We start from the raw sequence: 13,928 nt of genomic DNA, 5'->3' as shown, positions 1-13,928 counted from the left end.
TAACTATAACAATATTTGTATTTGCATCCACACCAGCAGAGAACACTTGCACACTGCAGTACTCACACAAATCATTTACCTTTAATGGCATTAACTAATATTATAGATTTCCTTTGATAAAAACGTTTGCAATTGTTTACATGTCACTGATTGTGCAATTATGCTGTTCTTGTTTCATTTACATCAGCTATAACCAGCAGATGTCCTCAGGACGCTGTCTTTTCTGTATTTCTAAACAGTGGATCTATCATCTTACTGTATCTATTGCTGTAGTCTATGTATAGAATAAAATGTATAGAATAAAAACATTACTTAGTCAATTTCATTTGAATACCTGAGGTACTTTTATGTTATGGACCTCATTGAAGAGCTTCTCCACAGTGTCATTTGCCATTTCAAATACGCAAGCACTTTAAATGTGCTTAAAAAAATTTGTTCCCAGAAAATACCTGTAAAATTGGCAAATAGGCTTCTGTGTGAACGCAAACACGTCCTGCTAATGTTCTGGGATCGCTCCCGGAAAGAGGACCTAGTAACATTGCCGTAAGATATCCGGAAAGCCCTCTGTGTGAATGAGACGCAGAAACAATGCCGTAAGGGGCGTGCCGTAGTGATGTGCGTGTCATGGCAACATGAAGTCATGTTTCAGCTCTTTAAAATGAGGGATTTACATGCAAATTAACATCCATAACGAGAAATGTTGGCAAACTGGACTAAAGCAAATATCAGGAAGCTCGTCACTGTCCGCAATTAAGCAGAGATCATTTATTAGCTAAAAAGAAAATCCATGAGCTTATATGAACTTATAATAAACAAAAAATATATATTTTTAGTTGTAGTTGTAGTGTGAACTCTATTAGCTCTTGAATACATAACAATTTTTAAAACTCTATGTTTATAGTTGTAGATATCATTACCAACTATAATGTGAACTGGCCTATAGATTAAATTGTTAGATTGGTTAAAGGCATATAAACAAATGATTTTGTAATCCCCATGGAGAAAATGATTTGGAAAATCTTTTCTGAAAACAGAACTAGTGAAAAAGTGTGTGGTCACTGTTGGTACAGCTCATTGGTTTCATAAAATCAACCACCTCAAGTTTGTAGTATACAGTTAATGTCCAATCCAGGTGTGATGCGACAAGTTTCTAGCTTTAAGCAAGTTGTTGTCTATTATTGGACCTGTACAGTAATTTCTTTATTGTGGTGGTGATTCATGCATATTTTCTAGAAAATGCAGGCTCACTTTGAAAAGGCTTTGAAAAGGAGCTTTGTGGTTAAGAAAGTACAAGTCAAGAACCTTTGTTCCCATTAAAGTTCCAGGTTTCCTATGACTACAGTGATTTAACAGTGATGACAGATGAAGGTCCAATAGAAAGAAGCTAATTCACCCAGCTAAAAGCAGATGTCTTGCACTCAATAGGGCAGTTCATTGTTATATTGCTATGTCACAATCTTTTTTCTATCTTGGCAATTTCACTTTCAGTCTTACTTTAATATCATATAGTCCTTTAAAGCTGTCTTTTATGGGATGCAAGAGGTACTTTAAAAATGTTGATCATATCCATGCAGTTAAAATATATCTAAGCATTAAAAAGTAGTCGGTTACTTTTATCTTTCCACTGTACATGAGAAGAGACGGCCGATAAACTGGTCATTAGTCATTTTGAGAATACAACAATAGGCTTTATGCCCAGCTGCATTACTTCCTGAACTTCAGCCAGCTCTTTGTTTCCAGTCTGCCATTAGTGGACAAACTGATTAATCCAGGTGTGTCTGATTATTGTTGTTGTGACTACTGAGGTCAGGCACACCTGGATTAATCAGTTTGTCCAATAATGGCAGACAGGAAATATGGAGCTGGCTGAAGTTCAGGAAGTAGTGCAGCTGGGCATAAAGCCTATTGTGTATTTTTTTGAAAATGCATATTTTTTATATATGATCTATAACCAAAACTAACAAAAGCAACAGTCTAGAGCCCTGTATATATATATATATATATATATATATATATATATATATATATATATATATACAGGGCTCTAGACTAACTTTTTGCACTGGTTGCACTGGTGCGCCTAACATTTTTTCATAGGTGCACCAGCACAAAAGTTAGGTGCACCCTAATTTTTGACTGCATCAGATTTATAGTTCACCAAAAAAAGAAAATTCTGTCATAATTTACTCACTCTCATGTTGTCACAAACCTGTATAAATGCCTTTGTTCTGGTGGACATGAATGAAAATATTTTGAGGAATGTTTGTAACCAAACCATTCATGAGCCCCATTCACTTCCATAGAATTATTTTTCCTACTATAGAAGTGAATGGGGCTCATGCTTGGTTTGGTTATTAACATTCCTCAAAATATCTTGCTTCGTGTTTATCAGAACAAAGAAATTTATACAGGTTTGTAACAAAATGAGGGAGAGTTAATGATGACAGAAGTTTAGCGCCCATAGTGGTTTACAGAATATAAACATGTACGCTATTTTATCATTTTCATGTTGTCATTCCATTTTCCTTATACAAGTCATGCACAGTCCTGTTTGATAACCCGCATCCGCGCGATTAAAATAACACTTGAACCCGTTATCCGACATCAGCATCAATTTATTTCATACCCTCTCGTTTGACATAAAGACTGCGACCGGCAGCACCGCAAATCGTGAAGTAAGTAGAAACCTTTAAAGATCTTCATGCAGAACATTGACATAAATAAGCACAGGACCATGACTGGACAAATATATTAACATTTAATGTGAAACTTTGTGAGGTTCGGCAGATTGACAGCTGAGCGGTCAGCAGTGTTTGAACACTTGCGCATAAACTAAAGCCTTGGGGGGAATTATTTATAAATGAATCAACAACGCAAATCAAGGAATTAACTTATTTCTCTATTTAAGACAGTCTGGCAGGGCGGTGATAGCGATACAGCAAACACCGAAAAGTTTATTAGATTTGGAAGTAAGATTATGAAGAAAACAGCGGTCCTGACTCCTGGCTTTTTTCTATAAATTGGGCGCACGCGACATTCCTGTTCGGGGTTACGTTCAAATAATTTTTTTCAAAAGAATTATGCTCTGGCTCTGACTCGATTGTAAGAGGATCATTACCTAATTCCGTCTTCAGGTTCGGACCAGGGCTGATGTGACGGGAGGTTGATGTCAGAGCATTGGTTATGATATTCGGACGGATCAGGCATTAACTTAACATTCTTAAGGAAAAAGTTGTCAATCGTTCTTTTCCTCTTCTCTTATCATCCGCGGCTACATCCACTCTGTTTATCTGACGGACCAAGGCTACTCACCTCTCTCTCTCTCTCTCTGACTGGAGCGCACACGCATTTTTAAACGTACACACACGTAGATCTGGACAATATTTTTTCCCTCGAATGCCTGGTCACACCAGTGCGACCTGATCTTTTTTTAAGTCGCACCATTGAGAAATTAGGTCGCATGTGCGACCATTGGTCGCACTCTAGAGCCCTGTATATATATACCTGAATTTGTGTAGTTGTCTGGTTTTTAATCTTTAATAACAGTTGTATATTAATCTTATATCTTATATCTGATTTTATTTTAATACAACTGTGGTGCTCACAAGCTGTCAAATGCACCTTTGCTTCAACAAAACGCCATTGGTTATTTAAAAAAAGGGGAGGGTCTTCTCAATAGTTCCTCACTGACTTCCTGTTTCAGTTAAAATGACGTCACCACATCAAATAATGCTGCGCATTCCAAGGCACTTCAGTGGGTTTTTACAATACACAGCACGAAACAGGCATCTGTCATGAATTCAGGAGGCTACATCAAGTCTCCCTCCCCTCCAAGCCTACAGTTTAGCAGAGAAGTTATACATAAGCTGCATAAGCCCGCATGCAGATAAACTCTTAAGACCCTCAGGCACACACAGATAAACACACACAGACAGAAGCTGCTGTAATACTGAAATGTTGAAAGCAGGTCTATTTACTGACCATTGCTGAGATACTGGCTTATGTAGTTTGAATAGCATATGCGAGTTTTCCTGCCGGTGTGCAATCTGCAGCCATCACAGGCAAATACCCGCATGCACCTGAGCATGTCGTCTGACAATAAATCCCTGGATGAGAATATCCAGCATGGGAATTGTGTACCTTACCCAAAAATAAGACAATCAGTATCACTCCAACACCCATAACAAACAAAGCAAGCATCAAAACTGTCTTGGCAGCAAGCACCCACTTTTAATTCATTTAAACGGATAGCACACCCAAAAAGAAAAAATACAATTGATTTTTTACTCTTACATTCCAAAACTCTATGTGTCTTATCCACTGCGCCATCACCACCCCTCCTGGACCCCCCCAATTTGCCAGGAGTCTTAATCACCATTAGCTATTCACCGATTTTCTATGTAATAAACGTGAATGGTGATTAACATGTCATAAAAGAAAGAGAGTCATATGGGTTTGGAATAACACAATGGTAAGAGTCTCTGTGTATGCTATCATGACCCACTGACCCCACCCACATATTTCGGCACAAACGTCCTGCAGTCAGGAAAATGGTCAGTTTCAACTCAAGTCAGATAATAAAGGTCAGGAAATAATATCCAGACTAAAGATGAAAGGACAGATATGCTTTGATGTTTTAAAATGTACTGTTAAAGGACACAGTAACAGAAGTTAGTGCTTTATCTTTATTTTATGATGTTATAATGTACATCAGTTAATATAATGCTTAATGTGACAGTCTATCTTAAAGGGATAGTTCACACAAAAATATAAATATTGTCATCATCTACTCACCCTCATGTTTTTCTAAACCTGTATGAATTTCTTTATTGTGTTTAACACACACAAAAAAAGAAAATTGGATAAATGAATTAACCACACAGTTGACGGTAATCATTGACTTCCATAGTAGGAAAAGTTTAATATCTTAAATATGTAGCTGAAGATCTGTAGGAAAGGAAGCAATTTGGTTTGTCTGTGTAAATGTTATCATCTACATTAGCGTTTATGCATTTGGCAGGCACTTTATTCAAAGCGACATACAGCATTTAATCTATACATTTTTATCAGTTGGATTGAACCCATGACCTTTGTAGCGCTGAAACTATGTGCAGAAACAAACTCCTTTTGTGCTTGTATTCAGTAGTCAGCACTTGATCAAACTGCAAACACGTGTTGTGAGTGTAATTGTGCCCTCTTGTGGCGAAAACATAAAGGGAGTATTTTCCAAAAAAAATACCACATGCAAACTACTGTAGAGACCCTACAATAATAAAAGCCTGCATGAATTATGCAAATTAGTTTTAAACATTTGCGTGATTGACATTTGTTTCTTTTTTTGCAGCAGTCAACAGAGTAGCCAGCAGAGCAGCCAACAGAGCAGTCATGAAGACGACACCAGCCGCTTCCTGACTCCGTTCATCCGTGAGGAGAGGTACAGTAAATGCTCCACGTGCCCTGTGTTTTAAAGATGCATTGATCAGAAACATCGATTATATATGGTCTTGAGACGTGATTTGATGTGGAAAGATCAACTAAATTCCACCAGAGTTCAAAGGTGAAAATTATGTAAAGCTTTCCGCTTGTTTTTGGAAATAAGCTGCCCTAGAGCAGTGCATCAACAAGCATGAAAGGCATAAAGGTGGATTCAACACTACTAAGCTTTATCTAATGCCAGGGAAGTTTTGAGGGTTGCTGAAGTGAAGCTCAACTACATGAGATCTAAATTAAAGAGGGGTTTGGGATTAAAGCTATTTCATGCACTATTTAAGAGTTGGATTACTCATAGGCAAAGTGCCAAAAAGGGAGTATTTCTGTGCTGAATGCACTTTACCAGGGTTCATATAAGTTTCATCAAATTTTTTTTTTCGAACATGAAAGATTCATACTTAACAATCTTGCTTTATTTCTTTTATAAGCAATTTCAGTGCAGAAAGTACAGTGGAAGTCCTTATATGGTCACTTTACCGGAATAACTTCCGGTTAGAACAGAAAGAAGTGTGTTGTTGTTTGTGAGGGAAATTTAAGCTTGTTCAGCGTGTTCACCAAGGTTTATAGAAACAATGGATATAGTTGTGCATGTGTGTTTGTTTAACGCTGGATTTTGTTGAAATGGTGCAGTCCCAACTGGGTCCTGAGTCGAAGGCGTTAAGTAAAACTGCATCAGCGTCTATGTTTTGTTGACAATCAGCGTGCATGTGCATATTATGTAAATGACACGAACATGTAGTGAATCGTAAGTTATCCACAGATAGTGGGATGATGTTTTGTATGTTGCATGCTGTTGAATCGCTCTTCCCGTGGTATGCCTCCAGGTGCTTATGTTTATTCGGAAAGAATCAGTACAGCTGGTCTGTCTTTTATAAATCTGATAAAACTAAAGACTATATATGGGTACTCAACATTAACATGAGATAAACAGATACAGTGCTTGTTATGTGAGCTTCTGAGCAAAATACATTAACTTTAATTTGTTCTAAGAGCACTACGTAGCTTCCTTTCTAATAATAGGAAATATAAAAAAGCAAATTAGGTAATTAAAAATACCAGAGATGAATTAACAATGCAAACATTAATGTTTTATCTGAACCCTTTTTTTAAATACAAAACAAGAATCAAATTTAATTCAAGGCAGCACCACTAACTTTACATCTCACTGTCACAACAAACTGACAAGCACTTCATTTTCTCACAGAGCTGAAGGCAGGACAAAAGTGACAGGGTAAAAGTAAAAACCATTTCTGTACTTCAGTACCTCACGTCTTTAAATGTACTTATGCATGTGCGTGACGGCACACAGGAAGTGTTTTGGTAGTAATCTTGAACCATATATATATATATATATATATATATATATATATATATGCGTGAAAACCACAATAGGTGTTTTTTCCAAGGTGAGACACCTCAGAGCCATGCTGTATTTTTGTAAAGTTGAGCTCTGAATACATTTGCAAGCTTTGGACTGTCATTGTTTGCCCTTTTATTGGACAAAAAGCAGCTATCACAAAGGCCCGGCACAAACAAAGATCCATGCTCAGAGCGGCCTGTCTGGGCTTTTCACTATTTGAGTATCTCTTGATCGCTGTTTCTGACCTCCAAAAAAATAATCATTCACGGACGGCTAAACGTTTGACCTTGGGAGAATGACAGTCATATTTGTCCAGACATAATTGTCCAGGAAGAGAAGGTGAGTGAAGACGGAAAAGATTTGATTTTGTGAAGAGAGTCTGCCAGGTTTCTCTGTGCATTAGTGTTTTTTGCAGTGATGTTACTGATTTTGTTTGTCTGTATATTTTACTATAAGAATACTTTATACAATTCACTTACTTCAAACAAAATTCTTGAAAAAGTTTTTCTGCTAGTTGTCAAATACCTGTTGGTGAACTTCATATGGTCTCTGTTCACATTAAATTACTTGGGTCTGAACCACAGTACACATGCGTCAACAAGCTAGCCATTGCCTACATGGAAAAGGCTCCAAAAATGGACAGAGTTCGAAAATATATTTAAAATTTTCAGCCTTTTGGAGGTGTTTCGTAAAGGCCAACTTATATTATGACACTATAAATAAGAGCCACAAAAACTACCCACATGCCACATGTGGTCAGATTATAAGATGAAGATGTTGATAAAGTGCAAAATGTAACCAAGTTAAACCCCTCAGTTTGATCTTACACCTCTATTTAAGGTATGAATCTTAATATCCCAGGGAACACACACTTATCTAAAGCTTGCATGCACTATAGGTGGTTTTGGATAAAAACGTCTGCCAAATGTGTAAATGTAGATAAAAATGTATGCATATTACACATTAGATATGTATGTAAATAAATAAGTACTGAAATAGTACAAATGGGATGCAGTGATGACATCTGTCAAAGATGCATTCAAGCCTGTTTTTGTTGTTATTTAAGTCTGTTCTGGAGTGCGTTTCCTAAAAGCATTGTTGTTAACCTGTTAGCCAGTGTTGTTTTCGTCAACGAGGACGATAACGAAATGATTTTGTTGACGCACCTATTTTTAATGATGCTAACGCAATGATGACTACAGAAGCGAAACATGTCTCTAAGGTGATGAAAACATGACGAGACGCTTTCGAGTTTTCGTTGACGAGACGGAACGAAAATGATTATACGTCTGACGTTCACAATGCATGTCATTTCTGCCTATTTTGCGTGAAATCTGTCTGTTTTTAGCTATAAAGTTTGGAGGACCGTGGCGGTGATGCCAATAAACGGAAACGACGAGATGATTTGTGGACATACTTTCAGTATTATCCATCAGAAAGAAAAACGTAATGCATATTGGGAGACGACGGTAAATGTGGCCACAAACTAGGTGGGAAGAATACCATCAACATCAAGCGGCACCTGAATGCTCATCCCGCTAATATTTTTTTAAAGGTAACTAACAAGTCATGCTGTTGACATATCATCTCCTTTCAATGTTACTCAACATTCGTGACAAAATTTCATGGTAAGCTTAAGGTTTTAATTTATCTACTTGTCAAACCTAAGCCCATTTCTAATACTTTTTGTGGTGTTTTTAAATAACAAGGCAAGGCACGTGTTTCTCAACTTTATAAGATAGGTCTCAACGTAACAAACAAACTCAACATGAGGGTATATCAGGCTCAACTTTTTTGTTATGACATGCGCAGAAGGCACACCGACTAAAACAACAGCAAGACCTCAGGGACAACCTTAATGCACACTTTAATAGTATTAAATGCACCACACTTTCTAACCTAAATTAATTTGTCAAAGAATACTTTTTTGTACTATAATTGACTTAAAATAGACTAAAACCTTTTTGCTTTTCGTCGACTAAAACTTGACTAAAACTATCAAGTTTATAAGTGACTAAAATGTGACTAAAACTAAAAAGCATTTTCGTCCAAAAGACTAAAGCCGGTTCTCAATGTCATGGAAGGGTCCTCGGAAGCCAGAATTTCGAGGATGCTACGTCATCGACGTCCGTCGAAAAACTGTTCCAATGTCGAGGATCCTCGGAATTTCAGCCAAGGACTGAGTCCTTCGTTCGAGAAATATCTCATATTCAGGAAAGGAAAGTGTATCCTTCGAGCTCTTGGCCCGCTGAAATCACCCACAATCCTATGCGCGCAGCACCCAAGACACACCTTTCTTTGACCCAATGACGCAATGACGTGCACTTCCTAGCCTGTTCCATTTAACGTGTTCTCCGAATGCTTAAGATGAGCCTTGCCTAGCCTCTGAAGGAAGTAACTTGTAAGGACTAGTCCTGCCAAGGAAGTATCCTTGACATTGAGAAACGGCCCATGACTAAGACCAAAACTAAAAGGGCTGCCAAAAACAACACTGCTGTTAGCAACTTAGTTGGTTGGCAATGGGAAATTGCATTGCAAAAAAAACTTAGTTAAAACTAACTTAGTTAGCAACAATGCTTTTGTGAAATGCACTTCTGAGTAGATAACACTGTTGCCTAACCACAGGCTTACGATCACCAGTACATCAGATTCCCAATGATTGGAGGCTCCGCCCATCTCTTTTGTCTCATTTTATTTGGTTGCCCATGAAATGGCACTGTGTGAACGTGAGGATTTACCTCATTGTCTCGTGTCAATATGAGATTAACTTGATGTTGGATGTCTCTTTTTGTGATCTCACATTGTTGTTGGTGATTATCTCTACTTTTTCTAACTACTGCTTGTTTTTGGGCTTTTGTATTTTTCATGGACATAAACTAGAGTTTAAATGTTTAGGGTCATGTGACTAAAATGTTTTTAACTCTTTCCCCGCCATTGAAGAGATATCTCGTCAATTAAGAGAAAACGATTCCCCGCCAATGAGGAGATTTTCTGTCTTTGCGCAATACTGCTATTATCCTTCCGCAACTTTTTAAACCCGGAAGTATTGCCCTATGGCAAGCGGCTGCATGTCCGTGTCTGTTTGAAAGATCGCTCTGAATGGGATCTCTATGAAAAGTCCCTCACAAAAATGAAATTATCTCTGCTTTTTGCTCAAAATGTGGTGTTTATGCAGAAACCTACCCATATTCAAAAGCTGATTGCACAAGAACCACTGAAGGTAGGATGAAACTGGGTTTTTTTGGTTTGAAAGCAGAGGGTCTGTTTCTTTCATTTGGTATATTGTATGTTTATATATTTAAAGAAGAACATTTTCTGGAAGGCATTAAACTTTGGTGAAAATCATGAAAAACGCTGGCGCTGGCTGGCAACTTTTTAAAAAAACGCTGGCGGTGAAAGAGTTAATTCATGTAACCACTCTTTAATCTTAAGGCATATTACTGAATGTTTAAAATTAATAATGGGGAGATAAATGTTCCGGTATTCTTTTTAGGTGTAAAAATGAAGCACCATATAATCTAATGAATGCTTATGAACACCTTATTCGACTCCACCAAATTTATGAAACATCTTAACAAGAGAGATGTTTTAGAAACACCCACCACGTAACAAAATATGTGAAATATGTCAGTAGGTAGGAAAGCAAATAGCCTACAAAGCACATTTTCCCTCCTTTCTCTCTGATCTGTTTTTCTGGCACATGCTCTTGCCTACACCTCCTAGAGCCAATGGGAGTGCAGCGTTTTATGCATTATAGATGAGGCTGGCACCAGACAACACTGCATGCTGCTTATACTCCTGAAGCATACTAACTCAAAGGCAGACGAGCCACAGCTCTAACATGTTGAGAGCTCTTTAATAATACTGCCAGCCTCATGATTGAGACGTGAATGTTAACAAAAGCCAGTTTCAGTGATAGAAATAATAATGTTGTAAATGTACTGGTGCAGTAAAACGCCAAGCTTGTATCAAACATGCATTGTAAGAGGACCATGTTGAATGGTTCTGTAATTATGGGATTTTAGTAGTAAGACAGACGGGGTTCTTCTGCTATAGTGCAAATGCTCTCGTTTTATGCAAGAATTCTTCAAACAAGTCCTGTATTTTATACAGTTGTATAACAATTGGATTTTACAGTTTTAAGGTTTTATGACTGTTCACCCTATCAAAAAAGAAATAAAATATTAAACAGTTGAAAACATTTAATTCTTGTTTTAAAGTATTTTAAAATTTTTATTGAACCTGATTTTATGTTTACACATAAGCAATACGCTAAAAATGTTTTTTCACAATATACTAAACGTTTCCCCTTTTAAGTTTCGCTTACAGATGATAACTTTGTTAAAATGGATCCGCAGAAATGACAAAAATTGCTGTGCTATCAATGCTAGACCAGTAGATGATGATGTCACCAAGATGTCTGAACACGTAACGTGCATGCCGATAATGTCACTGTTTCCACAAATTTTGTAGTTTACACAGACAGTAACATTGTAATGAAAAAAATCGGTTTTCAAACGTTTGCATTTAAAACATTGTTGTGATGTAAATTAATAGCCAAGACTCAAAAACTTAAGTTTAAAATGGGTTGTGTAACAGTAGAGGTGTGAATTGTCACTGGTCTCACGATTCGATTATAATATGTCAATGGTTTGATTTAATCAGAAATCTCAAAGCATCACAATGTATTGCATCCTGAATTTTTTATATTACTGCACAGGTAAGTCTGTCTCCCTCACACTTTTACTGTTGCTGCTTTTTTCCATCTTTTTTGTCAAAACCCTGCATTAACATTCTTTACATGCTAAAAAAATTTCAACAGCGGTCACATTTCAAAAATATAAAATGCGCTTCATTTACACAGTCTCCTGCAAGCGCAAACTAATCCTCATAGAGAAAGAGAGATGTACGCACCCGCACTGCTTTTTAAATAATCGATTATTTGGTGTTATGCGTCGATGCAGTAATTCTTCATGTTAGCACTGCAATGTATGGAAGCCCGTTTCCGCCATGTTGTATTTTTTTTTTATAAAATTCTGACTTTATATCTCAGAATTCTGACTTTATTTCATAATTCTGAGATATAAAGTCATAATTCTGAGATACAAAGTCATAATTCTGAGATGTAAAGTCATAATTCTGAGATGTAAAGTCAGAATTCTGAGATGTAAAGTCAGAATTCTGAGATGTAAAGTCAGAATTCTGAGATGTAAAGTCAGAATTCTGAGATACAAAATCAGAATTTTATTTAAAAAAAATTACAACATGGCGGAAACGGGCTTCCATAGCAATGCATAATAAACACGGTTACATTAAATAGCTCTAGTGAATAGCCCCGAGATTAAACTGAAACCTAGTTTTCATGATATTCACCCACATACAGGTGCAGGCAGTGTTCTCTATTGTACAGTAATTGTATAAAAGGGTTTGTGAGTCGAGGAAGGTCAGTACAGATGAATCTGTGAGACTCTGGATGACTGCAGCAGCTGCAGGCTCTCTCATTTCCCTCTTTAACTGACAGGCCAGCCGAGGAGTTCAGATTCCTACATCACAGTGTCCCCCAGCTGTGTCCAGAATTAACCTCCGATTACTCGCTCTAACACTGTGGTTTCATCATTTACATAACTCTCTCACTTTCATACTCTCTCTATGTCACTCTACCCTTCTCTCATCATTTTGTTTTCCTCACAATTGAATCTACGGCGCAGCTAAAGCCAGTCTGTTACAGTATGGGGATGATGTAACATCAAGAACAATTTTATGCTTTATAGTTCTTTAGTTGACTGCATGGTTGTGTTTTATTTTTAATTGAATAATAATTGACTCTGGTCCTTTTGAATTATTTAAAATTGATGACGGGCCATTGCATTATTTAAAAATTATTGCGACATATTAGAGAAAGAAAGTCTGTCAATAGCAGCATGATGTACTTGCATGGTAAAGTTACCTTGTGGCATCTTAATATGTGTATGAAATAGTTTTGGTTTATGGTCTCTTCTTAATCTAATATAATTTAGTTATCCTGTATTAGAGCCATTAAAGAAGCAGTGAATTAAAGAATACATTTTAACTTAAATCTTTTGTTATATAAGAGGTCATCGTACTTAATCAAACATCCTGCAAGTTTCAAACCTAAAAACGTATGTGCTACTGAAATATAATGCCAGGTCCAGGAATGTAGATTTTAAAACACCACCTCCAAAGTGGGATGGCAACGACTGCTTTTTAGTCCCGCCCACAGGTTTTCATGTAGGAAAGCAACACATGTCGCACAAGGCAAATGTATGCAGCGTCCAAAGCAAGCAGCAAACATTCCTTTAAAGATTGCCAAAGTTTGTACAGTGCCCGGTTGTGGAAGAACACAGTCGCTGTATGACCTTCCCTCAGAATCTAACAATAGGAATGTGTGATTGATGTTTGTTTTTAAAGACGACCCAGCTCACGTGGGGAAAACAGAGTGTTTGTTTACTCAAAGCAATGTTGTTCAATCAATAATGGATCTGACAGGAATGGCACGGCAGTCTTATGTGAGTAAAACATTTTAGCAAGTTACTATAACCCCATTCACACAGACCTTTGGTCCCAGAAAATACCCTTAAAATTGCCAGACAAGCGTCTGTGTGAACAAAAACTCGTCCCGTTAATCTTCTGGGATCGTTGCCGGAAAGAGGACCTAGTCAGATACACGGAAAACCCTCTGTGTGAACAAGAAGCCCAAACAATGCCGTAATGGGCGTGTCGTAGTGAGGACGCACGCGTCATCACAACAAAAGTTATGGTTCAGATCCTTAAAACGAGAGATAACATGCATATAAACATTCACCACGAGAAATGTTGCAAACTAGATTGAAGCAGTTTTCAGGAAAGATAAATGAGACGCATAAACAATGACGCACATGCCGTTGTGAGGACGCGCGTGTCATGGCAACATGAAGTTGGTTCAACTCTTTAAAATGAGGGATTTACAACATTCACGACTAGAAATGTCAGCATACTGGACTGAAGCAGATATCAGGTAAGTTAGCTCGTTACTTACTGCGTTGAAACGGAGATCATTCAGGAGCATAAAAGAATATCG

General features: G+C 37.4%; 1 protein-coding gene across 7 annotated transcripts in view; it reads left to right on the top strand.

Moving 5' to 3' along the window:
• gramd1bb (GRAM domain containing 1Bb) overlaps positions 1–13,928 on the top strand; it is a 172,309-nt gene that overhangs the window by 78,480 nt on the left and 79,901 nt on the right. For all 7 annotated transcript variants that reach the window (XM_065282898.2, XM_065282896.2, XM_065282893.2 and 4 more), the window contains exon 3: positions 5,345–5,434. In XM_065282898.2, the coding sequence (XP_065138970.1) occupies positions 5,345–5,434 (90 nt within the window). The remainder of the gene's footprint in view (positions 1–5,344; positions 5,435–13,928) is intronic.

The sequence above is a fragment of the Paramisgurnus dabryanus genome, chromosome 9 (genome assembly GCF_030506205.2).
Source record: "Paramisgurnus dabryanus chromosome 9, PD_genome_1.1, whole genome shotgun sequence".
NCBI classification, from domain to species: domain Eukaryota; kingdom Metazoa; phylum Chordata; class Actinopteri; order Cypriniformes; family Cobitidae; genus Paramisgurnus; species Paramisgurnus dabryanus.
Note: the sequence above shows the minus strand (reverse complement) of the source record. Positions and strands in the feature narration are given on the sequence as shown.